Raw genomic sequence first — 25,591 nt, forward strand, 5'->3', positions numbered from 1 at the left:
TTTATAAGTCAGATTAACTATCATATACTTTTTTTTTTTTTTTTTTGTCTTTTTGAGACAGGGTCTTTCTATGCAGTTTGGGCAGGCCTTGAGCTCACTTTGTAGCCCAGGCTGGTCTCAAACTTACAATGATCCTCTTGCCTCAGCCTCCCGAGTGCTGGGATTACAGGTGAGATCCACCACACCCGGCTTCAGATTAACTATCATAAACACAGATTAACAGCCAGACTAACAGGCCAAAAAACATAAAACACCTAAAACAATGATATGAAATCAAGGTACACTTTTAGATACATTGACTATGCTGAACTACAATAGCTTTCTTTCCTGTTTTTCTTCCTATTGTCTGTCTTTATTTTACACCTCATATGAGGTTTCTTCTCTTTTTTTTCTTTTTGAGGTAGTCTTGCTATGTAGGCCAACCTGACCTGGAACTCTGTGATCCTCCTGCCTCAGCCTCCCAAGTACTGGAATTACTGGCTAGCATGTGATGTCACACTCAGTTTATATTGGATTTCTTTTGTTCCTTTTTTTTGAGGGGGGTCTTTTCTATACAGAGTCTTGCTATGCAGTCCAGCCTGGCCTTGAGCTCTGGTCTCAAACTCACAATAATCCTCTTGTCTCAGCCTCCCAAGTGCTGGGATTCTTATCTAAGAGAAACCATGCAATATTTAAGCTTGTGTGCCTGATTTACTTAACATTATGGTCTTAGGGTGCATCTATTTTCCTACAAATAACTTGTCCATCTTTCTTTTGGTGGAGTAGCGCTTTCTCATATATACTATACTGTATATATAAGCTGCTCCCAAGCTTCAGCTATTGAAAGCTGTACTGCTATAAACATGGGTGTGCATGGATCACTGTGATGTGATGTCTTTAACGCTTCTGGGGAGATACCCAGAGAAGCTATAGCTGGGTCTAACTATATTTTTTAATCTACTAAACTATATTTTTTTAAATGTATATACAAATATACAGATACACTTCTGTATTTTTGTAAAAATAGTACATAAAAGTACAGGCTCAAAAGGAGTGCATTTGTAAAACTTGAATGTTCTCCCTCCAAAATGTGTTGCTTTCTATCCAGAAAGGGAAAAGTGGCGGCGTTAGCTACGTTGTGTGCTGCTGGGCTTCCTGTGGTGTCTGCAGGACCTGTCTGTGGTTTAGGCTGCTTGCCTTTCTCCTCTGGTCAGACTGTTGGTATTTGATGACTGCCTATCATGTACATTGGCCATTTTTATCAAGCAATGCATAGTCACCACTCCATCATTTGTACTATTGTGAAAGCAGGGAATTTTTGGTACCAGGGATCAAACTCCTGACCTTGTGCTTGCCAGGCAGGTGCTTATGCCACTAAACTAAATCCCAGGCCCAAATTGTACTACTAATAATAGTGCCATACAAACTTGATTGTGGGAATTCTCCAATAAAGTGTTGATATTTTTATATAATCTGAATGTCTTTTTCCTTTATGGCTTTATTTGTGGACATCCTTTTATGGATGTGTCTAGACATGCTTGGAAAGGCATATGCCACTCAAAATTATTCTTAAAATTATTTGGCAATGTTTTCAAAGTTTTATTTTTATTTTTATTTTTTATCTTTTTGAGACAATATCTTACTATGCAGTTCAGGCTGAGCTCACTTTGTAGCCCAGGCTGGTCTCGAACTTGCAGCAATACTCCTACCTCAGCTTCCCTCCTGAGTGCTGGGATTACAGGCATGTGCCGCCATATCCAGCTATTTTCAAAGTTTTTGAACTTACTGGGTTTTTTTTTTTTTTTCCCTTGGTACCAGGGATTGAACTCAGGACCTCATGCTTGCTAGGCAGGCACTTATGCTCCCCAGCCCTGAACTTACTTTTTAAATTAATTTTTTTTTAGACCAGAGCCTCACTGTGTAGTCCAGGCTGGCCTAAAACTCACAGCAATCTTCCTGCCTCAGCCTCCTGAGTACTGGGATTATAGGTGTATGCCACCACATCCAGCTTTAGATTTATTTTTAGTAGGTCTCCAATCCATAATTGATTTCTTTCTTTGTATGGTATATTGTATTGGAACTGGCATTATGTAGAAGTGCACAATGTCACATTTCTACACATACCTCAACATGGTCAAACTTATTAACTTGGTTCTTTTGGCTCAGATCCTCTTCCTTCAAGACTAAAAATCTGAATTATGATATAAGAATACAACAGGTTTCTGAGTAACAACTGTTTTGGTTGACTGTTAAATTCTGGATGTAGTTAAATTATTCATCTCTCATTATCCTTTGTTACATTTCCCACCCAGAAAGAATCCATGTTTATGAAGATAAAAAAGAAGCATTGCAAGCTGTCAAAATGATCAAAGGGTCCAGGTTTAAAGCTTTTCCAACCCGAGAAGACGCTGAGAAATTTGCTAGAGGAATTTGTGATTATTGTCCTTCTCCCAGCAGAGCATCATCCCCTCTATCCCCTGTGAAGGCAGCTCCACCCTTCAACAGCAGTGGGTGGAAAGGTAAACTGCAGCTCCCTCTAGACGTTACACTCATCCTTACTCTGAAATACCTCATATCCTCTGTTATGATGACAGTGACTTGTTTTCTCCCGGTGAGGAGTCTGGTGTGACAGGTCACAGTGGTGAGATAGCCAAGAAGGGTAGAGGACTTGGTCTAAGGAGGGTTGGGGACAGGAGGGTGGAGCTGGTGGCTGAGTAGACTCTGATGTGAAGAGCAAAGGAAGGTGGGACAGTCATTGCTTCCTGCACCTTAGCTCTCCTATTGCCTGTTGGGGTCAAGGTCTCTTTGATGCTATGAGCAGTCTCCTTTTTGTCTGAAGTTATACCTCCTTTCAGACCTGCTGGAGCTAAGCACCCATGAGAGCCGGGAATCTCATTGCATGCACTGCCCAGCTCAGAGCCAGCTCTTGTCGCATGGAGCTGTGTGGCACGTGTATAACTGGAGCACTTGGACACAGAGATGCTGCAAGTGCAGCTGATTCCTTGCCCACCAAAATTGACTGAACTTCCTTCCCTCCCCTTTTTGTTTTTTTTTTTTTTTGGGAGTAGAGGGGAACCTATGGATTGAACCCAGGGTCTTTTCTCTAAGCTATATCCCCAGCACCAGTCGCCTTTTTAAATTGAGAATGGGTGTTACTAAATTGCCTGGGCTGATGTCAAATGTGTAGTCCTCCTGCTTCAACCTCCCAGAGTGCTGAGATTATAGGTATATGCCACTGTACAAGCTGACTTATTTTTTGAAACCCTAAGTGACACCTGTTTAGAAGCTCTCCTGACAGAAGTCCATCTGGGTCTGATGGCACCTTACAGTGCATGGATCCTGCTGTGTGGGCAGGCTGTGTGGCCAAGTTCCTACACTTTCCCCCTCTAAGCTTCACTGCCAAGGGCTGCTAGGCCAAGGTGAGCTTACCCCTCCCTCAGTGTGACTAAGGTGAGAAGACATCCGGGAAGCTGAGTGTTGGTTTTTGTCTCTTGACAACAGATGGTTTGTACTTCTCTGAGTCAGAAACAGTAACCAAAGAGGGAGGAAACAGTTATAAAAGCCCCCGAACACAGGACCTCACTGCTAAGCTGCGGAAAGCTGTGGAGCAGGGAGAGGAAAAGGCTTTCTCTGACCTCATCTGGAGCAACCCCCGGTACCTGATTGGCTCAGGGGATACTCCCACCATTGTACAGGTGAGCCTGCCTCCCGTGCATCAAGCCGCTGTGCAGCATGCTCGTGAAAACAGAACTCAGAACAGGGTTTTCTTTCAGGAAGGATGTAGGTACAATGTCATGCATGTTGCTGCTAAGGAGAACCAGGCTTCTATCTGCCAGCTGACGCTGGAGACTCTGGAAAACCCCAAGTTCATGCAGCTTATGTACCCGGATGATGACATGGACATGCTGCAGAAGCGCATCCACTACCTCGTGGACCTGTACCTGAACACTCCCGACAAGGCAGTGAGTGTGCCCTGCAGCTATGAGGGAGACTGGTGTTCCTGGGAGGGAGGAGTTCTTGGTTTCCAGGTTGCATCTGTGTGGAAGCTGTGTGGACAGTCAGGAACAGAAGTGCGTGACATGGTGAGTGCAGACTGGCAGAGCACCACTGGTGGCTTCAGGTGCCCCATGAGGTACCCAGTCTCATCAGGAAGACACAGGCAAGCAAATTCTGGAAGATGTGAGCAGTAAGCTAGAAAAAGTTGTGTTGTCATTTCTAGCCTACTGCTTATATCCTTTATGTATTATTTTACCAATGTCATCAGGGATATTTCTTGTGAGTTTTTTTTGTTTACTTACTTTGTGCTATTGGGTCCTTTTACACAAGTGAGGGCTTTTATAACTGTTTACTCCCTCTTTGTTTATTGTTTCTGATTTGACGAAGCACAAATCAGCTATTGTAAAGAGCCAGAAATGAGCACTCAGTCTCATGGACATCTTTTGTTTTTATAGACACCTTTTACCCACTCTGGGTTGTGTCCAGGGAGCATAAGGCCATATCCTCAGATTTTTTTTTTTTAAGTTTTATTTTGAGAGTTGGACATAGTGGCATACATCTGTGATCCCAACACGTTTGGGAGGCTGCAGCAGGAGTGATCACCAGAAGACAAGGCTGGCCTGGGCCATACAGCAATAAGATTTTGTCTCAAAAACAACAAGAAGTAAAGTTTATTTTGAGACAAGTCTCAGTAAGATGTTCAGGCTGGGCTTAACTTTAATTCCTCCTGCCTCAGCCTCCTGAGTAACTAGGATTATAGGCAGTCACCATAATGTGTGCATAAGGCTTAAGTGAGGGTTCTTGAAACATAAGAATTTATTTATATGAGAGAATTCAGCAATAGTTAGAGCCAAGAACTTTGCATTCTCAGTAAAACCTAGATTTGGGAAGTTAGGGGTTGGAGCATGTAATAGAAGCAGAGGCCCTTGGTGCACAATGCACAATTGAGCACTCAGGAGGCTGAGGCATGAGGTTTGCTGTTTCTAGTCCAGCCTGAGTAATGAGGCAATTTAGTGAGACCCTGTCTCAAAATGAAAAAATAAAATGATGATTAGGGATTGCAACTTGGTGCAAAGGCCATGGGTTCAATCCCTGGCATCACCAAAAAAATAACAAAAAGCAACGGGCGATATGTGTATAAGTTTGTTACTTGATAATACATTGAAAATAGCATACTGATTTGTAGAATTAAGAAGCAAGGATAATGTAAGAGAAAAAAAGTGGCCAGGCATGGTGACACTGTTGTAATCCCCACGCCTGGGAGGCTGAGACAGGAGGATTGCTGGGAATTCAAGGCCACCCTGGAATATATAGTAAGACCCTGTCTCAAGAAACAGAAAAGTGAAACAGAAGGGAAATGTAGAGAATTTTAACCAGTAAAATCAGAAAGAAGAAAAAGCCGTGGCCTAATGATGATTATAATAGGAATGATGAAGACAGTGATAACAAGAAGTAGTAGTTTCTTCCCCTACTCTTACATGCCTTTCTGATGCCCATCAGACATTTAGTGGTTTCCACTCTCCCAAGCAAGCAATCAGTCCTGTAGCAGACACCAGCCAGGTGTCCTCTAATTCAAATTCCAGCACTGGGTAGTCAAGTCCCTGAAGATTGACTGCCTCTTCAGATGCCACCAACAGCATGTGCTCTGATCAGTGGGTTGCAGATCAGGGTTCCCCTCCTTGCTTTGATGAATTTGCTTACAGAAATCCTCTTACAAAGGATACAGAGGAAGGAATGCATAGGGCCAGGACTGGGGAAGAACATGGAGATTTTCTACCCCAGTGGGGTGCTGCACACTCCAGCAGCTCTTCACTTGCTGTGGTGGGTTCTTATGGAGCATTTGTGCTTAGGCTTGATTTGCTCCTCAGGCATGATTGATTGGTTTCTTGGCAACTGGCTCACCCCATCTTGCTGCTGCCTCAGGACTGGGACAGCAGGCATCTCATTAGCATGTGAGACTGCAACCCTAGGCAGGTTTTTAGGAATTATAAGTTAGGAAACAGAATCAAGGAAGGCCAAATATAAGCAGTGAGCCCACTGTATCCAAGATTAAATTACCACAGATTCAGCCAACTGCAAAACGAAGGTATTCTGGAAAAAATATGTCTGCACTGAACATTGAAAGCCTTTTACTCCTTGTTCTTATTCCCCAGACAGCACAGTATAATAACTGTTTATGCAGTGTTTGTATTGCATTGGGTATGATAGTAACCTGGAGGTGTGTAGGTTTGGAGATGGTGTATGCTTGTGTGTGATTATATCCAAATAACGTAAAGATTATACGTATACACATATGGTTATGTAGAAGTCTGGTGCCATTTTCCATGAAAGTCTGGAGACTTTGTTTTATTGGGGAAGGTGATGGCTCATGGACCAACCCCCTGAGGACATGAAGGCACAACTGTGTCCGTACGAAAGATGGTTACAAAGAGCAACAGCGAGCATAAAACAGGAAAGAAAGAACAAGATCGAAGTAAATACAGTAGTTACTCTAAGGGTGAGAGCAAGCCAGGTTAGAGGCTTGATTGGGACAGTCAACAAGCGTTTATTTATAAATGTGATAAAAATCTTAGAGCCCTACAGAGATACCTTGCTTATTTCTTAACATCATTCATCATTCACAGAAAATTACATTTATTTGCACTGTTACAGTAAGAAATTGTTATTTAATAAGAAAAAGTATTCAGTTATTGAAATTAAATGTGCTGGCCATTTGGCTCAGTGGCAGTGATCGTCTAGTATGTGTAAGGCTCTGAGTTCAGTCCCCAGCAATGCAAATACACATGAAATTAGAAGTTTGGAGTCACATTCTCTTACCATAATGCTGAAGGTAGGAATCATTAAAATGTTTAACAAAATGCCTCAGTCCTGTAGAAGTCCTGGTGTCTGTAGGGAATGTGGGTAGGTGTAAAATGGGGCTGGGGGTATAGCAGAACAAGGGGAGGACCTATGATGACACTACCTGGCGGGGGAAAGGGGAGGCCAGCAGGCAGAGGTGAAGGATATGGTCAGATAGGGACAGTTCCTGTGGAGAACCAGGGAATGGGGCATACCCCCCCATTCAGATGGGGACAGTCCCCATCTGGATGCGGGGTAAAGAGGAAGCCAACTGACTGGGATGTTGGTTGTGGGGCAGGTAGAAGTGCCTGTATGTATATGTGGGTCTACTGCATCCTTGCAATGCAGCAAAGGGATTTCAGTGAGGATGCAGTATTGGTGAGGTGAGAGACCGTGGCATGTCAGTCATCCAAGGTCGAAGGTGAACTGGGAGACCTCAGCTGTCCCTGACACAGAACTGTGTTACTTGCTGATGTCCGGTCTCAGGCCACTCTGCTCTGGGCTCCAGTTGAATCGTGGCAGGACTGGGTGCCCTTAAATCTAGCCCAACATGGATGAAGCTATCACCCCTAAAAACAGGCAGCTGCAGTCAGAATAGTGGGGCCTATGGTGGCAGACATCAGACTTCATGGGTGTGGTGCCTGGAGCGTGACACCAGCAGGTCCCAGTGAGGCCTGGGAGGTGTGTGAGTGTAAGCTTCAGCACTCCAAGTGTCTGGTGCCCTGGGTCAGAAAGATTAAGACCTTGAGTGTGGCATCCCTGGTCATCAGAGAGGACGGCAGGGACAAGTTCACAACAGTTAAGTGGGGGTAAGTTGTGAGTGTGCTGGGCCTGCAGATCTGTAGCTCAGGGCACTGTGCCACATTTTTACTGGTCTGCAGGTGACCTGAGAAGGGAGAAGGAAGGAAGTCACATCTGTGGGATCTCAGGAGGTGCTGTGGAGCCCTGGAGTACCTAGTATGAGTGGATGTGAGAAAATCTTATCAGGAACTGTCATGGTATGGTGGCCTGAGGTCTGAGCAAAGTGTCCCTTGTGCTGTGGTGTCCACTGCCACACTCCAAGGAGCTGAACTAAGTCTGGGCTTTGTTTTAATCTGGATGGTGCCCTCCACACTCTGCACTGCTGGTCACCTTACATGGTGCTGGCCCTGATACAGGAAAGCAGCGGTTTCTAGAATACTACCTTCAGTCAGAAGCTCTGGCTGGGCCAGGTTCCTGGTGTTGGGGGACAGTATGTTGGGTCTTCAGTGCGTGGGGGCCAGTGTGCTAGGTCCTGTACAGAGTGGGCAGTGCTGACACTCTGGTACATATCAGCTGTAGTAGCAGTTCTTTTTACACAGTCTTTTTGATTGTTGAGGCTTTTAAAGAAATACTCATTTCCACCTTAGCAACTGTGCGAGTGTGAGTTTGTATATTTTGTGTGTGTTTGTTTGTTTGGTTTTGGGAGGGGGGCACTGGTCTCCCTGTGCAGTTCAGGCTGGCCTTATATGAGCTAAATAGCCTCTTGAGTGCCTGAACTGGAGATGTGCATCCCTGCACCTGACTGAGTGTAAACAAGCTAAGTGACGGTGGTGCTTCTGTTGTGCCTTTTCTAGGGGTATGACACGCCACTGCATTTTGCTTGTAAGTTTGGGAATGTGGATGTGGTCAACGTGCTTTCTTCACACCCTTTGATTGAGAAAAAACCAAAGAATAAATATAACAAAACACCTGAAGAGGTAAGTACAGTAATTACTGAAATATGATTGTAATCTTGTTAGAAACAAAAATATGCAAACGTGTAGCCTGTGCTCCTAGCTACAGAGAAGTTAGCATTGGGTCTGTCTGAGTTGTGCTGCCTGTGGCACACTTTAGAACTCTGATCACTAGGCAGGAGGTAAAGCATCTGTCCAGCTCCAGGGAAGGAGCTGACCCAGGTTGCTGATTGCATTTTCCTGAAATTGGTGGTCGGTTGCTCTGAACAACTGTGTCTTTCATCATCTTCTCTCTAGCCAAGCAGGTTCAGAGAAAACTGAGGTATTGATGGTGGTGGTGGTGTGGCAATGATGGTGATGGCAGTGAAGGTGACAGTGATTGATAGTGGTAGTGATGAGGTGGCTGTGATGATCATGATGGTGAGGATTGTCAATGCAGGTCTTGTGTTCAACTCAGTAGATACCAGGCACTGTGACAAGCCCCTCATCCTGATTCTCACATGACCCATGAGCTTTGTGAAGAAAGCGTGTTTATGCTCCATAGCAGTTGAGCAGCCTGTGGTATGGAGGAGAGAACTGTGTGCAGAATAACTTAAAGACTAGATTGAGGACCTAACACTGTACTTGTCACCTGACCTGAACCTGTAGCTCTCAGAATTGAAACCTGCGCAGACGCTGCAGTCCCCAGAGTTTGCAACCTTTGCAGTTGTCCTTATTACATCATTAAAGCCCATTGAAATGAAAGAGAACTGGGATCGTGCCTGTTTTTCCAACATTCAAGTTTGAGCCTAGCCTGGGGAACTTAGGCAATGCTTCGCCAGACTGGACTACATAGTAAGACTTTCTCAAAATAAAAACGGCAACAACAGAAAATTAGAGTATTTTCTAGCTGAGACATTACCCATTATTTTGCATGTATATAATTCAACTTTGTTTTCTTTTTCCAGGACTGGGGATTGAATCGAGGGACTTTGTACTGAGTGACATCCCCAGGCTTTTTAGTTTTTGTTTTGAGACAGGGTATCACTAAGTCACTGAATTGTCCAAGCTGGCCTCAATCTTTCAATTTTCCTCCTTCAATCTCCCAAGCTGGGATTGCAGGCATGCACTACCACGTCCACCATGTGTGTATATTTTGTTTGTATTTTTTCAGTATAAGGCACTTCTTAGTTGTCAGGTGTGGTGATGCATACCTGTAATCCCAAAACTTGAAAGTCTGAGGCAGGAGGATCACTGCAAGTTTGAAGTCAGCCCAGGTTACATAGTGAGTTCAAGACTGGCCTGAACTTCAGAGCAAGACCCTGTCTCAAAAAAATAAAAGGCAATAAAGTAAGGTTTCAAGTTCTCACGTACTGTATTTTCTTTATAGGTAATTTGTGAAAGAAACAAAAATAAACCCATAGAACTAAAAGAGAGGATCAGAGAATACTTACAGGGTGAGTTGGGGTGTCCCCAAGCCTCTGCCTCAAGTTAGGGATAGGCTGTGTGAGCTGGGAGGAGGGGTGCGCACAGCCTTTTAACTGTGCTGATTAAGCTCTGCTGTGTCCCTTTCCTGCTTCAGTCTTCCATCTGCCTGCAATATCTCCTACTCCTTTCCCCTCCACCCCGTTAGGGATTGAAAGTATTGGGGATTAAATCCAGGACCTTTGCACTGGGCCACATTTCTTTTTTTTGTTTGTTTTTTTCCTTTTTATCGGTACCAGGGATCGAACTCACGACTGCCTACTTACAAGGCAGGCGCTTATGCCGCTGAGCTAAATCCCCGGCCCCTGGACCACATTTCTGACCCTCTTTATTTTTGAGACAGGGTCTCACTAAATTACTCAGACTGGGTTTGAACTTGTGGTTTTCCTGTATTGACCTCCAGAGTTCCGAGATTACAGTGTACTTCACCATACCTGACCCCTTACCACTTTTTTCTTTTTTTGGTAACAGAAATCAAACTCACAACTTTGCACTTGCCAGGCAAGCACTATGCTGTTGAGCTATATCCCCAGCCCTCTTTTCCACTTCCATTTAGTGGAGGAGGAAGCAGGCGCTTGCTGAATTAAGTGAGTCCTGGCCCAAACCTGTCTTGGCTGTAGTCCCAGCCCAGAGTGCACATGACCACCTGGTTTCTCTGACATTGATCACTTACTAGTCCAGGATGCAGCCAGGGAGCAGGAGCCAGAGACTGGTGCTGACATCTCTCTCTACCAGGTCACTACTATGTGCCGCTTTTGAGAGCGGATGATACCTCCTCTCCTGTCATTGGGGAGCTGTGGTCCTCAGATCAGACGGCTGAGTTCTCTCCTCCTGGCTGCTGTGGAGTTGATCCCCGGGACCCTGTGCTGACTCTGAGGGCCTTCGCGGGGCCCCTGAGTCCGGCCAAGGTGAGCTCTGGGACCTTCTTAGCCACCCCAGGTGTTCCCACACAGCTTGCCTGGGGTTTTATGCTTGTTCTTGGAGACCAAGTCCTATGGCCCTATAGTCAGTGGTGCCAAGGGTTGGTGCTAAGGTTTCAGGGCTATGCTATGCTGTTCATGCATGGCTGGGCTGGGTGTGCAGGAGTCTGAGCAGTTGATACCTGGCTCGCCCTTGCCCTGTGTGCCCATTCTGTCCAAACTATAGGACCCAGCTCCACGCCTGCAGTTGCCACCTCTTCACAGCTAGTCCTGGCATCAGCTACCTTCCCTAGAGGTTCTGCTTTGTCCCCAGGCCTTGCCTTTGGGTTCTGCTCATCCTTGAAGTTCATGTGGATCCTAAACGGTGGAAGTGCTGGGTCAGAGACTATGCATATTTTTATGCCCAGTTGATAACTGGCAGTCCTTCTGTACTGTGTCATACACTAATGAATGTAATGTGTTGGTAGACACTTCTGGAATACGCTGCCATAGGGGTGGCAGCTGTGTAAGGTGTGCTGTCCTTGGGGTGAGCCTCACATTCAGGCTTCCGGACCCTATGGCCACAGTTAGGCATTGAGGCCATGGCCTTAGTGGCTGAGCATCCCGAGTGAGCTGCACTGGCCCAACAGATCTCCATATTTTTTTTTTTTTTTCTTCATAGGCAGAAGATTTTCGAAAACTATGGAAAACTCCACCTCGAGAGAAAGCAGGCTTCTTCCACAGTGTCAGAAAGTCCGACCCGGAAAGGGGCATTGAGAGAGTAGGAAGGTACGGGGAAGCTGAGTTGGGTACAGTGTCATGTGCATTGTGGTTGTATGTTGAGAGTATGATGATGAATGTAATCACAGTAGCTTCAAAATATGGTGGGTGCCCAGAATGACTTTTCTGGGAGATTGTAGAGCCTTCGCATTAAGGACAGATTACTCACATCTTGTATACACTCCAGTTTGCTTTGTGCAATTGTAAGGTAAAACAGCTCCTTCTCGCTCCTTAGGGCAGTTCTCAGAGATCTTATTACTTTATAGCAGGTATTCTGTGGACCATGGTTCTTTGGGAAAATAAGAAAAGAATAAAATATTTAACACAGGAGATGGGTGTGGCTAGAAACTAGTACAAAAGGTCCCTGAAGAAATCTTACAACCTCACAGCTAAAATTGTAATACAAACAAAACTTAATCAGATTCTTTAGGACATTTTCTAAAAATTAGTGCCCAGCTTGAGGCTTACAGCTTAAACCTGCAAATGCCCTCTGGATTTCTGTTCTTGGCCATAGACATGTGTGTTGGTAGGGAGGCTGGTGAGAGCTCCCAGCACTGGCTCCTTGATTGGTGGGTGTGATTTATTCCATTCTGGAGCAGCTCCTCCAGGGACTCTGCTGGGTCTTAACCAGAGTGGCAAGGAAACTCAAAGTTCAGTTAGCTCCAAGTTTAGATCAAAGTATCCCTAAGCTTGTGGAGATTGCTTTGGCACTTGGAGCAGCGAGTGGCTGTCTTCTGTGCAGTCAGTTCTATGGTCGTTCTTGTTTTCTTATGTGTTACTTGTGTGTTTATCTCTTACAGGGAGCTTGCTCATGAGCTGAGGATTCCCTGGGCTGAATACTGGGAATTTCTGGGCTGTTTCGTGGACCTGTCTTCCCAGGAGGGCCTGCAAAGACTAGAAGAGTATCTTGCTCAGCAGGAAATGGGCAAAAAGGCACAACAGGAACCAGGAAAAAATGAAGCCTGCCCCCGAGAGAAAGCCTTCACCTCTGGTGAGCAAGCATGGTCTGAGGTGGCCCTGGCCCCACAGGAAGCATCCATCTGTGATTCTCTTCTCTCTCTACCTCTTGTTTTTTATTGTAAAAATGGGCGATTTTCCTTCAGGCTGCTGTTGGAGGGGTGTGTGTGGGGGTGTGTGTATAGGTGTCTGTGAAAGGTGAAGAGCAGTGTTACTACTTTTGGATTTGTTTCCTTCCCCAGTGTTGAATAAGATTCTGAGCTGTTTTTCTAAACATGTAAGACCTGTAATATTTGAGATCTCATGTTTCTATGTATGTTTTCTAGATATTCTTTGTATTTTAATACATTAAGTGCTGTCAGGAAAAGGACAAGGGGGGCACATTCCCTTAGAATGTGTTTAGTAGATCCTTAGAAGCACAAAACGATGATGGAATGATTGGAAGAGGTTAATCTATATAAAACTTAGGAGTAACTCATGACACAGTGACAACATTAGGAAAGAAAGCTGGTCTAGGTGCCACTCAGTGATAGAGTGTGCTTAGCATCACAGGGCCATGGTTCACCTCAGCACAGGGTATGGGGGATATAAAGAGTCCTTACATATTAGTAGGAAAATGACAGCAGTGCCCAAAAGTGGAATGGGCAGAGGAGAAGAAGGTCCCCAAAGGAAATAAAAGCAGGTACCTCACTTGTTACAACAAGCAGCAGCTGTAAAGCATGGTGAGAGAGGGCTCCATATGGGCGCTGCGCCTGCCTGGACCTACCAGGAGCTGTGCAGGACGGCACAGCTCTGGGTGGATGGCAATGGGCCTGCCCTAGAGTTTCTGGGGAGGAGAGGACTAGTGGTGCCTGAGTACCCCAAAGCAGCACAGCTCCCTTCTCCAACAGCATCAGACTGGTTTAGTAAATTGAACTGTTCTTATGCAAAATTTAAAATCCTGCTTTTAAAGCATAATGAATGATGTGAAAAAGGCTTACGATTAATGAAGAAAAATACCAAGAAAACTGCATAATTCATTATACTTTCAAAGTAAATGCATTTGCATAATTATTTGCATAAGAGTATATTAATTTAAGCTGTGCATGGTGGCACATAACTATAATCCCAGCACTCGGGAGGCTGAGGCAGGAGGGTCACTGTAAGTTTGAGGCCAGCTTGGACTACATAGTGAGTTCAAGGCCAGCCTGAGCTACACAGTGAGACCCTGTCTCAAAATAAAATAATAATAGTAGGATGCATTTCCTGAATAGCACTTGGCACTGTTCAAGCAAATGGCTGCTGTCTTGACAAGGAAATAATCTTACCCTGAAGTGGGGACAGTGCTGCTCCCCAGTGATGTCCTCAGAATTGTGGGCCTAGCAGGTCAGAGAATTGGTGGCCTGGGCTGCTTCAGGCCCTCCTCCTCCTCCTCTTTCCTGCCTTGAGAGGAAAGTGGCCCGGAAGTTTTTTTCTGTTCATGGTAACATGTGCCCTCTCTCAGGAGGACTTGCGTGGGGTCCATAGTGTGTCTGCTTTGTCGCCCACAGGCCGCGAGAAGCAATGCTGCAACTCTGTATCTGTGAGGGCATTTCTAGATGGGGATGGTGACGTGAGCCTGGAAGAAACGAAAAACTGGCAGAACACAGCTGAAAGCCACAGCCAACCCAAGGCTGATGCTTTCAGGATCTTGGAGCCTGATGCTAAGGCAGACTGCGTGGGCACCTCAGGCCCATGCCACACAGTCCCAAATGGGCTCTGCTGTTCCCTGAGCCCCAACCAGGCCGTGTGTGGGAGACCAGAGACCTCTGGAACAGAGCTGGCCCTTCTGTCACGAGTCTCCAATTTGATGCTTGAGTTCAATAAACTGAATCTGGAAAATCAAGGTGGTAGCCTTTCTCAGATACCAAATACAGAAAAGAAAACTAAAGATAAAAGAAAGAACACAGCAGAAAACAGCTTGTCAGCACCTGTCCCTACTGCAGACAAACTGGGAAATAACCAAACAGTGGCCGAAAATGATGTGTCGGCTGTGATGGTGACTATGTCTTTGGATTCTGAGTCCCAGGCTGTGCCAGGTCCTGTGACCAGCTCCACCAGCAGGCTCTTCCTTTGTGGGTAAGTGTGGAACCCCATGTGCAGTTCTCTGGAGCTTCCTGTTTTCCCACAGTGTGGCACAGGTGGCAGGTTCCTGTCTCTTGTCACACTTGTGTAGCTTAGGCATTGTCTCTAGCCAGGCAGGGCTGATCCTGGTGTTGGCTGTCACTCCAGACTGTGGTGATTATTTAGGGACCCACAAGCAGCAGGACACATAAAGCTGTAGTGGGGACATGACCTTGTCCTAGAGGTGACCCTGCCCCTCTTGTGCTCTCACCAAGCACAGGGGGCCCACAGCCCCTGGCTGGTCCTTGAGCCTTGGGATGGCCTGGTGGTGTCTCCACTTAGGCCAGGTTATTCTCACACCATTATGCTCATTTGTTGGATGCTTGAGTTAAAAATGCAGTGAGATAAGCTGGCCATAATGGCACAGTCCTAGAATCTCAGCACTTAGGAAGCTGAGACAGGAGTATCACACATTTGAGGTCATCCTGGGTTGTTTAGCAAGACCCTAACCCCAAAAATACATAAAATGCAGTGAGATAAGCTGGAATGGTGCACTCCTATAATCCCAGCACTCAGGATGCTGAGGCAGGAGAATCGCTGCAACTTTGAGACCTACCTGGGCTACAAAGTGACCTCAAGGCCAGCCTGAACTGCAGACACACAGACCAAAAAAAAATGTATGTGTGTAAGAATACAGTAGTCTTTGTTTTTTTAAGGGAAAGTGTTTTCTGCCTTTTCTCTTATCCCTTTGCTGTGCATTCTAGAGAGGAGCCATGCAAGCTGGACCAGGATGTCCTGGCGGCTCTGCAGGGTGTGGACATTGACCCTGACCGATACCCGGCCGTGCATCACTGGAGGAGCACTGTGCTGCGCTACTTGCCCACAGACAGGCAGAGGTGCAGAGCGGGAGTAGCTGTTAAGAGTGGGTCTGGAAGGCCAGGTCACTTGTGAGTGCCCTGTCACGTTAGCTGTACCCTTAGACAGGCGGGTGCATGTTTTGTCCCCAGCAGGGCTCGGGTTCCCATGCACAAGACAGATCTCCAGTGGGACAGACACAGGGCAGGCAGGGTGCTGGGACAGCAGTCAGAGCTCAAGGGCAGTGTGGTTGGGTTTCAAATACAGATCCCTAGGACCCAGGTTCAGTAGCACCTCCTCTGCACTGTGGGGGCCCCTCCCAGCCTATCTCTGTCTTGAGTTCCTGCCCGTTCTCAAGACTCTCCTGCTGGCTGTGCTGGCTCCTCTGATCCATCTGTGCTGAGTGATCTTTTTTATGTCTCCCCAGTTGGCCAAGTCCCGCACTGAAAGGAAAGCTCAAGTGTCAGCTGCCAGACCTCGGCTTCCCCCACAGCACCAGCCCAGGGCAAAGGGCTTCAGCTGGTGGCAGCCCTGGGAGGCCTGGCCATGCCCCTCACTCCCCCGGCCTGGGCAGCCCTGGGACCTACAGCCCTGTGCACAGGCGCCTACTTCGCCGGACAGCAGTGCCCAGCACCCAGCTTGCAGCCCTGTAGAGGATGCTCATTCCCTTTTCTTTCAAAGGAAGAAGGTGACGTGCCTGTTGGGAAGATTTCGGAAAGGAGCGTATTCTGAGTTATGTACAGTCTGCACTTTCAGGGCACAGGGATTTTAGAAATGTAAATGCTCTGCACAGGAGTATAAGTCAGCTGTGTCATGGAAGAAGCAGCTAACAGCCACCTGAGATACTGATCTTGTATACTGTTCATGATGCAATGACAACTTCCTGCAGTGCCCCGGGACTCCACTCCAGCTACACATGAATGGGCTGCATTTAGCCCCCTTCTCTGAAACCAGCTTCCTAGGGGATGATGACAGTGCCCTGTGGCTTCCCACCTGGTGGCAGCAGAGAGCAGATGAACTTGACTGTTTTGGCCTTGGGGTTGGAAACTTTACAGACCAGAAGATGCTAGATGTGGTGATGCACGCCTGTGGTCCCAGTGCTTGGGAGGCTGAGGCAGGAGGATCACAATGAGTTTGATGCCCGTCTGGACTGCATGACACTACCCTGTTCAAAACAAAACAGCATCATGCCCCTGGGAGCCAGTTCTGAGTCATTTCCATCCTTCTCCCTAGCACTGACCCTAGGGGCTGTGGACACAGAGTATTAGGGGGGGTCACTATGTGCCTGCTGCCCTGGCCCCTGGGGAGATGCCTGGGGGACATCTGAGGTCTGGTTCAGAACAAGTTCCGTGCCCCACCTCAGCCAGCCTCAGTGCCTTCTGTAAAGCAGTTTGAGCTTTCCTGAATTTACTGTTTGAAACTCCACAGTGATCTAAGGTGTAAGAAAGATTTTTCTTTCATAAAAATTCTGAATTGAAACATGCTTTTAAAAAAGCTTATTTCTTGTGATAAACAGGTTAAACATGGGAATTGAGATTTCATTTTTAAAACTCATTTGTTTCATGAGTGTTTTCATTTGCTATGTAGCAGGCAAGATCTGAATATAACCAATAGTTCAGTAATTCTAGCCAGGCGTGGTGGCTCACACCTGTAATCCCAGCACTTGGGAGGCTGTGGCAAGAGGTTCATTTCAAGTTCAAGACCAGCCTGGGCTACAAAGTGAGCTCAAGGCCAGCCTGAACTGCATAGTGAGACCCTGTCTCAAAAAGACCAAAAAAATAAAAATAAAAAAATAGTTCCGCTATTCTAAGAACAATTCCATTTTAAAACACATCTTTGTTCACAACGTGGAGATTATACTTAGTGATGATCTCTTTAAATTCTTATATATCTCAGGGCTGGGGGTTTAGCTCAGCGGCATAAGCGCCTGCCTTGCAAGCAGGCAGTCCTGAGTTCAATCCCTGGTACCGATAAAAACCACAAAAAAAAAAAAAATTCTTATATATCTCATATGTTGTATCTCAAATAGATATTAAAATACTGTTTTTGCCTTGGTTTTGTAGATGCCCAATCTGTAAAGCTCCTTAGGACTGTTTCTCCTTTGTTGTGAGAAGGGTGATACATATTCCCCTAAGCACTGTCACCTGGGGGATATGTCCTTTTAAAACCACTTCATGGAATAAATTATTTTTACACTGTGTTTTTACAAAGCACTCTTACCTGTGTCTGGACAGAAAGTCCTTTTTAGTAAACCCAAAGTAGTATTTTGATGAACTAGTTGTAGGTTAACCTGACAGTGGTTTATTTGCTGTTTGTTTTTTGAGACAGCATCACATCTGCGCCCAGCAATTCCCACCTCAGTGTCAATGCTAGGACTGCAGGTGCTGCACCACACCCAGCTTTGTTTCCTTACACAGGTGTGGAAAAGTTTTTGGGTTTAACAAACTAGTGCATTTTGCAGCTGCACTTGTCAGTGGGAGACCTTTCTGCAGGGGTAACCGGTGCATGTCTGTTTCAGAGGTAGTGTCAAACACCCCAGATCCCCACTTTGTTTTTGGGAAAAGCCACTCAGGGTGCTGCCATTTGATGAGCCCACCACACTAGCAGTGATCATACCTAGAACTGTTGATGGCTGTGGTAGAGGTGGGGGTGACAGGTCAGGGCGGTGTTCGCCTCTTCTGTTGAAGTGACACTTGCCCCAATCCAAGTTACATCTGTGCTGTGGCTTACTGCCATACCACGTTCCCGTCCCTGCTGTTTCACAGGGAAAGATTTTGGAATAGCAACATAGTGGTCATAGGGAGCCAGCTGCCCTTTCCAACCATTTTCATCCAGGTCCCCTTACACTACGCAGTTTTCCCAAGGTTGTGACCAACGCCCCCAGGTCTATAGCTAAATTGTCCATCACCAAAAGTACAATGTCCCCAGCTCTGTAGGCAGGGACAGTTTTCCTTTATCAGGGGCCTCTCTGCCTGGAGCTGTCCAGCCTTCCTGGTTAGGGCATGCAGAGCACCAGGCTGCCCCAAGTTTGTGTTCCAAGTTTACCGGTCACACACCAAGCAAGGAGCATCCACTGAACTGCCTGGAGACACTGAGGGGAGAGGCTGCTGGAGGAAGAGCTACAGAGCCGGAGGATTTCGTAATGAATGGTGGAAAATTTGCCAGGAACCTACATAAGCAAAGATTCAGCTTTACATTTCAAAAACAAATTACAAGTTACAGTTGCCTTGTGCCTTGAAAACAGAGCACATCACATTTTTCCCAACTCCACCCTTGACTTCAGTAGCATGATCTTAGAGCTTCTGCTTACAGAAGCAGTAGTTTCTTGTGACTTAAAACAACTGGCTGCCTCCAGCACCCCTGGCCAGTTTGAGTTTAACATCACCTATGTTCCCAGGGGCTGCTAGAGGGACTCTGGGGACTGCAGAGGTGTGACTGACCCCAGCTGCAGGTTGCTCACTGCCATCCAGAGCAAGCAGTACACTTCCCAAGGAAGAAGACCCCATTCCTTGCAATTGGTACAAGGCTTCTCCCTAAGGTACCATCTGCTTCCTTGAGGTCAGTGCTGAGGCTATGGCATGCACAGTACTCGTGGCACTGGACATAGGTCCAGTGTTGCAGTGGGAGGCCAGTGGGCCCCCATACACTTGTCCACCTCTAGCAGTGGCATGTGGTGGTGTTTCCAGGGTGACCCTGTGTGAGCCCTGGGTCCCTGGCATACTGCGGTCTTCCATCCAGGGGACACAAGGTGCTATGACACCACTGCTGTCTCAGCACAGGCTTCCTGTTTTATGAAACAGGAAGTCACAATATTTTAAAAACACCAAAAAATTTTTATTATGTAGCATTTTCAAGATGACAAGGAAAAGAACCATATATCACAGTTCATTGTATTAAATGCAAAAAATGTTCATAACCACTTCACAGAAATTTTTCCTCAGTTACATAATGCTTTGGGAGATACATCATATCTGAATATTTTATCCCACATGCCCACAAAGCTGGAGCTGCCGGTCTGGGGTGTTGTATATCTCAGGAAAACTAATACCAGCTGTCACTTCCACAGACCCTGCTCTCTTGCACAGCCTCCCATTGTGGCCCTTGGTGAGTACAGACGTAGCAGTGTCAGGCCCCTAACCCATGTCAGAAATGTGTTCAAGGCAAGAACCCAGAAGAGGATAATCTTTAATTGACAAATACTCAGGTGGTAACAGGTTTTCAGACAGAACAATATGGAGTGGTCGGCAGGCTGTAAACAAAACCCTAGTTGTCCTCCCAAAGCTCCGTGCCATGGCCAGGACCCCATGTGACAACTGCACCCCACAGTTACCCTGCAGACTGCAGGTATCCTGTAGGGCAGAAATGCCTGGTGGTGTGAACAACTGCTTCCCTCAGCCTGGGCAGAGGCGAGTTCCAGGCACATCCCCAGCGTGGATATAATACATTTCTTATCACCAGCCCCGGTGTGCAGTCCCACTGGCAGCTGGAGCATGGCCAGGATGAGATGGAGGACAGTGCAGCAGTGGCCTCAGGATCGGGTGACCATGTTGGGTGGCATGAAGCCCGTGTCCCCCAGGGTCCGGAGTGCGACCCGGCCACTGGGGCGGATCACCAGGTGGGTGATGCTGCCGTTGTTCAGGGACAAGCGGAGCCAGCCTTCCGGAGGGAACTGTAATGCTCTGGGGAGAGAGGAATGGCAGCTGAGCACAACTGAAGCACAGCCCTTTGGGGTGGGTTCCTGGGAGGCAAAGTCTAAGTTGCCTGGGCTGGCCTGTGACCTTGCTGCCTAGCCTCCAGAGTAACAGGGGTCACAGGTATGCATCACTGTCTGCATCAAAGCTTTAGCTTTGTTTCAGCACTTTAACAGATGAAAGGGAGCTCTAACTCCACATTCCTGGTGACTCCTGTACCCCTTCAGTATCAGTGTTACCTCCAGGTGACTGTTATGGGACAGCACACATTGCCGGGGTCACTGTCCACAGGCATAGAGCCACAGCAGAGGTAGGTCCATGCCACCCTGGAAGTGCCTTCCCCTGCTATTAGCGAGTCAAGCAGCCACATGTGGGGTGCAGCACCCATGCCACCAACTGCTCTGCACCTGGTCTGGACTCACCCCAGTCTGGGTGGAATCCTGTCGTGCATGAGCATGAGAGCCCTTGATGACAGAAGCCGGCCAGCCAGCACTTTTTGGGTACAGGAATTGAACTCAGGACCTTGTGCTTGCCAGGCAGGTGCCACACCACTTAGCTATGTGTCCAGTCAGAGCCAGCATTTTCTAATGGCTCTAGGAGAGGCAAGGTTCTACAGTATTTGAACTCCTCACAGGGATTTGTTCGCCCCTTGGGAACAAATCACCCAGGTGGAGACCCACATATCCAGTGATACCCACATGACCCACAGGCTCACCATCCCAGACTTTAACAGCAGCTGGTACCAGCTTGAGGAATGTGGACTTGTGCACAGTCCCATTGTTTACCACTCACAAAGGGAAATAGGCATGGCTCACAGCTCCCTATCAGGCACTGCTGCCCACACCCAGCCAACCCCCAGCACTGTGCCATTCCCCACTTGTCAGAGACCTCTATCTGACTCACAGTCCACACATAACTAACTGGGACCCTGCCTCAGACAGACCAAGGACACCTTGGATGACTCGGCTCCTGCAGGGGCAGTGGGGTACCTGTGCGTGGGATGCTGGTTTTGCCCCTGCTGTGACCCTCATGCCATCCACACAGTTGCCCACCTGCATACAATGTAGCGGATGACGTTGGCATGGCATATGAAGATTTCGTAGCTGTCCTCCTGCTGCTCAGCATCAGCCCGGTGGATGTAGTTGCGGAAGGCAGCTTCAATCCTTGCTCCATCTTCGTAATACTGCTGAGGGCAGAACAAAGAAGCATCAGCCCAGAGCAACTGCAGCCAAGCTGGTGAGGCAGCAAACCCTCCCGTCGGGCGGCTCAGGGGTGGCTTTTACCACAGCCTCGGGCTTCCAGTGTGACACAGGCGGGTCGGGCTCGATGGGGGCACCTTCCCGCAGCAGGTCAGTGCTGACTCTGGAGACATCTAAGGGGACATGGGCTCACAGTGCTGCACTGCACACTTCACATGGTTAGTGTTCAGGCAGGGAACAGGTCCCAGACAGCACTCACCTGGCAGGTGCTTGCTGATGATGTCCGTGGTCTCCACAGCACGGGTCATGGAGGAATGGACGATTTTGTTAAACTTCAACCCTAGGCTGGCAAGGCGGAGGCCAGTGAGTTCCGCCTGTTCCCGACCTTGAAGGGGAAACACATATCAACTATTAAAGATAGCAACTCAGCCAGTTGTGGTGGCAGCACCTGAAGTCCCAGAGGCTGAGGCAAGAGACCAGCCTAAGTCCAGACATTCAGTGCCAGACTGGGAAACACAGCAAGACCCTTCCTAAAAACATGAGATTTAACACTCTCAGCTCATCCTACAATCCCTTTTCCAGGAACTTCTGCAGGAATATGGCATAAGGCTCATACAAAAACAGCCTCTAAGACAATGAGGCTTTACAAGGGCCCCACCTCCACTGGCACACACACCAGAGCAGTGACAAGCTGTAGATGCTGATGTTCATCAGGCAGATTCATCAGTGCTGAACAGAGGAGTCTAGGGCCAGGTGTGCAGCCCGTAAAATACAGAAGGCACAAGCAGGTCCAGGCCCTCTGTGCACAAAGCCCTACTAAAACAAGCACTAAACTTGATCTGATGCAACGAACACCAACCGCAATGTTTTTCATGGGATTGTTTTGTTTTGTTTTCCAGTGCTGGGGCCAGAACTCAGGGCCTCATACCTGTTAGAAAAGTGCACTGTTTAAATATCCACAACTCTGAGCCGGAATTTTTTTTTTTTTTTTTTTTTTTTTTTTTTTGTGCTGGGAATCAAATTCTGAATTTTTTTTCTTTTTTCTTTTTTTTTTTTTTGTGCTGGGAATCAAACTCTGGACCTTCTGCAAGTGCAAGGAGGCACTTGCACCACTGAGCTATATCCTCAGCCCTGGGCCTGGAATTTTTAAGGATATGTGAAGGAGCCTAGCTCTTGTGCAAGTTCAGTTGATTATCATGAATAGTGACAATATTCCCATCTGGGCTGAAGGACCCCAGGTCAGAGGGAGCCCAGTGGCCAGGCACCTGTGAGGCCAATGGGTGGAGGAGGGTGAGGAGCAAGACACTGGCACGTACCCAGCGGAGTTAGCGTGCAATCCTCTTCCAGGGCACCATCCATGTGGTACTGGGAATGCCGGATGAGGAAGATGTGCCGTGTGGCCTTGGCCTTGTAGTGGTCCAGCCTGGATGCCAGCTCTTCTTCTCCAGATTCCACATTCCTTTTCCGCAGGTTGATCAGAGACAGTGGTTCTCGCCTAAAGTTGGAGATGAGATGATGAGGCCTTGTGACCTCTGTTCCAAGATAGAGTTCTGTGACTAGACCAGCTCTGACAGCAGTGAAGAGCATGGTGGGAAAGCCACCACTTAGTACCAGATGGCAGAAGCCAGCTCCATGAAGCAAATTATACAGGAAGATGTGCTTAGGCCAAATGTATTATATTTTGGGGCAGGTGGATACTGAGAATCAAACTCAGGACTCACACTTGCCAGGCAGGCACTGCTACTGAGCTAAATTCCCAGCCCTCTATACCATCTTACATAAGAGTATTCACAGATTTTGCTATCTGTAAGGATCCTAAGACTAATCCCCAGAACATCAAAAGACCACTTTTACTGAAATTAAATAATTTCAGAACTTCCATTTTCTCTGTTATATTGTTTGAGGTTTTTTTCTTCCTGGTAGTGGGGATTGAATCCAGGGCCTGACACATACTAGGCAAGCACTCTTTGGTGCGATACATCCCCACTGCTTTCATTTTTTGAAGAGGGTCTCATGAAGTTGCCAGGCTGGCCTCAAACTCAAGACCGTCTTACCTCGGCTTACTATGTAGCTGGGGTTACCACAGTAAGCATCTTTTGAATGCTTGGCAGCCCCTGAGGTAGTGGCCATCACACTGGCTGATGGGTGAGGGATCTGAAGCTACACTTAAAGGTGGGAGACAGGAACAGCACAAGTTGAACCTGCCAAGATTCCCCTATGGAGACTGTGGTAGATGAGGACTGGCTGGAGGGGCATCATGGTTATACAAGGACTACTGGCAGGGCTATCCTGGCTGCTGGCCACATTCCAGGCAGAGCACCTATCAACAGGCACAGGAGCCAGACGTTAAACCAGAGAAAACAGAACCAGGAAGCCCTGAACTCTACACAGCCCCTAAAAGGGCTGGAGACCTGCTCAAGTAAAGCCATGGAATTTTCCAGCACAGATTAGTGGAATATGAGGAGGTACACCCTCTCTAGCATGTTTCTACCCTGGGTCCGACCCTGACCCAACAAAATTCAAATCACTCTCCATGGAAAGCAAATATGGAACATCACTTTAAATCAGATAAACCGGGAACTGACTTCAGGTTCTACTTCAAGGAAGTTCTTTGACATCAGAGTAGTATTTTCCTTTAAAAGGGCTGAGATACTGGGCATGGTGGTGTACACCTATCATCATAGCACTAGGAAGTTGGGACAAGAGGATCACAGCCAGTTTGAAACCAACTTGGGCTACAAAGTGAGTTCAAAACCAGCGTGGACTGCATAGTGAGATACTCTCAAATAAATAGATAAATAAAAGGCCTGAGAAATTCAGTGTACTGTACTCATTTATAAAGAAAAGAAGAGGACATCTGTCGAACCATTAAGAGAAACATCAGGCAAATCCCAATTGAGGGACTTCCCAGGAAACAGCACTCTTGATCATCAAAGAAAGTGAGGACTGGGGATTTAGCTCAGCGATGTAAGCGCCTGCCTCCCAAGTGCAAGGTTGTGAGTTCCATCCCTGGTACCAAAAAAAAAAAAAAAAAGAAAAGAAAAAAGAAAAAGAGATCATCCCAGCTGATCTCAAAGGATACCCTGGGACTAAGGACTAGGCGAAAACTGATATCTGACAAACACACATTTGGTTTAACAAGTTAATAATAGAAGAAATTAGTTATGGACACCAAAGCCTCCAGCTTAAAGCTTTTCTATGACTACACAGCTATCCCAAGCTGTTCGTTTCTTTAAAATTAAAGGTTAAAAAACTATGAAATTCCTGATACAACTAGGAAAATAAATGTTGGTTAAATATTAGTGACGCTGGCTTATCAATATACTAAAAACACTGTCATTTCAACATTAAAAGCCTTCACTGCTTTGGTATTTCAATTGAAATTGACATTAAGTAAAACTAAAGATTTCCTCCTGTAACAACAGGAGTCTTATTTCACAAGCTTCATATCCACATGTGGACAGCGGCGGGACAACGGCCAGGCTGCGAAGAGGCGCTGTCCACTCTTCCCACGGGCTCGGGTGTCCTCACGCTGAGACCCGAGGAACAGGTGTCTGCGCACACGGATCCCAAGGGCCCTCAGACCAGGCTGTCCATCACAAGGACTCTCAGGGGCCCTCCAGGGCAGCCCTCGGGGACGGAGCGCCCTCCCGCCCTCCCCAGGACGCGTCGCACACCTATCCCAGTTGGAATCCCAGAGGCTGGGCCCGGGCTGCGCGCTCTCGGTCCAGGCCGGCGGCTCTGGCGCGCGCGTACCCGCATCCCCACCGCCGCGGGGCTTGCCCACCGCCACCGCAGAGAGGAGCACGGCCGCCGAGCCGCCAGCCAGCCCACAGGCCGCGAGCTGCAGCGCCTGTCGGAACGCCATACCGCCTGTGCGCCTGCTAGACGGAGCGCCGCGAGGCTCACGCTTCCGCGCTCTCCTACTCCAGGTTCACGGAAGTCCCGCCCCTAGCTCCTCGCCGCGCGAGGGCCCCTGGGAGTGCTCGTAGTCTCCCAGAGAGCAGCGACGCTTGCGGAGCGCTGCCGCGGATTGGTCGCTGGAAAGGAAAATTACGCGGGAAGCGGGCACGGATACACGCGGCCGTCGGGGGCGTGAACGGGACGGGCGGGCTCCGGAGCTCTCCAGGCGCGCGGCGTCGGCTCGGGGACTGCCG

General features: G+C 47.5%; 2 protein-coding genes across 4 annotated transcripts in view; one reads left to right on the forward strand and one right to left on the reverse strand.

Annotated features, from left to right (window-relative positions):
- The window catches only part of Ankle2 (ankyrin repeat and LEM domain containing 2), a 31,086-nt gene extending 13,342 nt beyond the window's left edge, over positions 1 to 17,744 (forward strand). Inside the window, exons 3-13 of one of the 2 annotated variants that reach the window (XM_063225397.1) lie at positions 2,292 to 2,498; positions 3,481 to 3,674; positions 3,753 to 3,941; positions 8,409 to 8,531; positions 9,877 to 9,943; positions 10,707 to 10,879; positions 11,553 to 11,659; positions 12,451 to 12,641; positions 14,137 to 14,704; positions 15,454 to 15,636; positions 15,972 to 17,744. In XM_063225397.1, coding sequence (XP_063081467.1) covers positions 2,292 to 2,498; positions 3,481 to 3,674; positions 3,753 to 3,941; positions 8,409 to 8,531; positions 9,877 to 9,943; positions 10,707 to 10,879; positions 11,553 to 11,659; positions 12,451 to 12,641; positions 14,137 to 14,704; positions 15,454 to 15,636; positions 15,972 to 16,197 — 2,228 coding nt within the window. In that variant the 3' untranslated portion in view covers positions 16,198 to 17,744. The remainder of the gene's footprint in view (positions 1 to 2,291; positions 2,499 to 3,480; positions 3,675 to 3,752; positions 3,942 to 8,408; positions 8,532 to 9,876; positions 9,944 to 10,706; positions 10,880 to 11,552; positions 11,660 to 12,450; positions 12,642 to 14,136; positions 14,705 to 15,453; positions 15,637 to 15,971) is intronic. The other variant, XM_003461131.5, reaches the window with a different exon arrangement.
- A 1,612-nt stretch (positions 17,745 to 19,356) lies between these two features.
- On the reverse strand, positions 19,357 to 25,368 carry Pgam5 (PGAM family member 5, mitochondrial serine/threonine protein phosphatase). Of its 2 annotated transcripts, none has more exons than XM_003461124.5 (6): positions 25,112 to 25,368; positions 22,751 to 22,929; positions 21,694 to 21,819; positions 21,519 to 21,607; positions 21,288 to 21,421; positions 19,357 to 20,223 (listed from the first exon to the last, which is right to left on the reverse strand). In XM_003461124.5, the coding sequence occupies exons 1-6, from the start codon at positions 25,300 to 25,302 to the stop codon at positions 20,073 to 20,075; spliced, it is 870 nt and encodes a 289-aa protein (XP_003461172.1). In that variant the 5' UTR covers positions 25,303 to 25,368; the 3' UTR covers positions 19,357 to 20,072. The 2 variants fall into 2 exon arrangements, with proteins under 2 accessions (XP_003461172.1, XP_004999429.1); XM_004999372.4 differs by having other exon boundaries at positions 21,288 to 21,418; positions 25,112 to 25,367.
- Between the last annotated feature and the right edge of the window lie 223 nt (positions 25,369 to 25,591).

The sequence above is a fragment of the Cavia porcellus genome, unplaced genomic scaffold, assembly GCF_034190915.1.
Source record: "Cavia porcellus strain 051 isolate PalLab524CR breed Dunkin Hartley unplaced genomic scaffold, mCavPor4.1 scaffold_16, whole genome shotgun sequence".
NCBI lineage: Eukaryota > Metazoa > Chordata > Mammalia > Rodentia > Caviidae > Cavia > Cavia porcellus.

Excerpts from the sequence above, each read along its gene's own strand:
- Pgam5 (XM_003461124.5), bottom strand. The coding sequence starts at position 25,302 with ATGGCGTTCCGACAGGCGCTGCAGCTCGCGGCCTGTGGGCTGGCTGGC. Across the intron at positions 22,930-25,111 it reads TGGGATTCCAACTGGGATAG|GCGAGAACCACTGTCTCTGA; the intron begins GTGTGCGACGCG and ends CTCCAACTTTAG. Across the intron at positions 21,608-21,693 it reads CATCAGCAAGCACCTGCCAG|ATGTCTCCAGAGTCAGCACT; the intron begins GTGAGTGCTGTC and ends ATGTCCCCTTAG.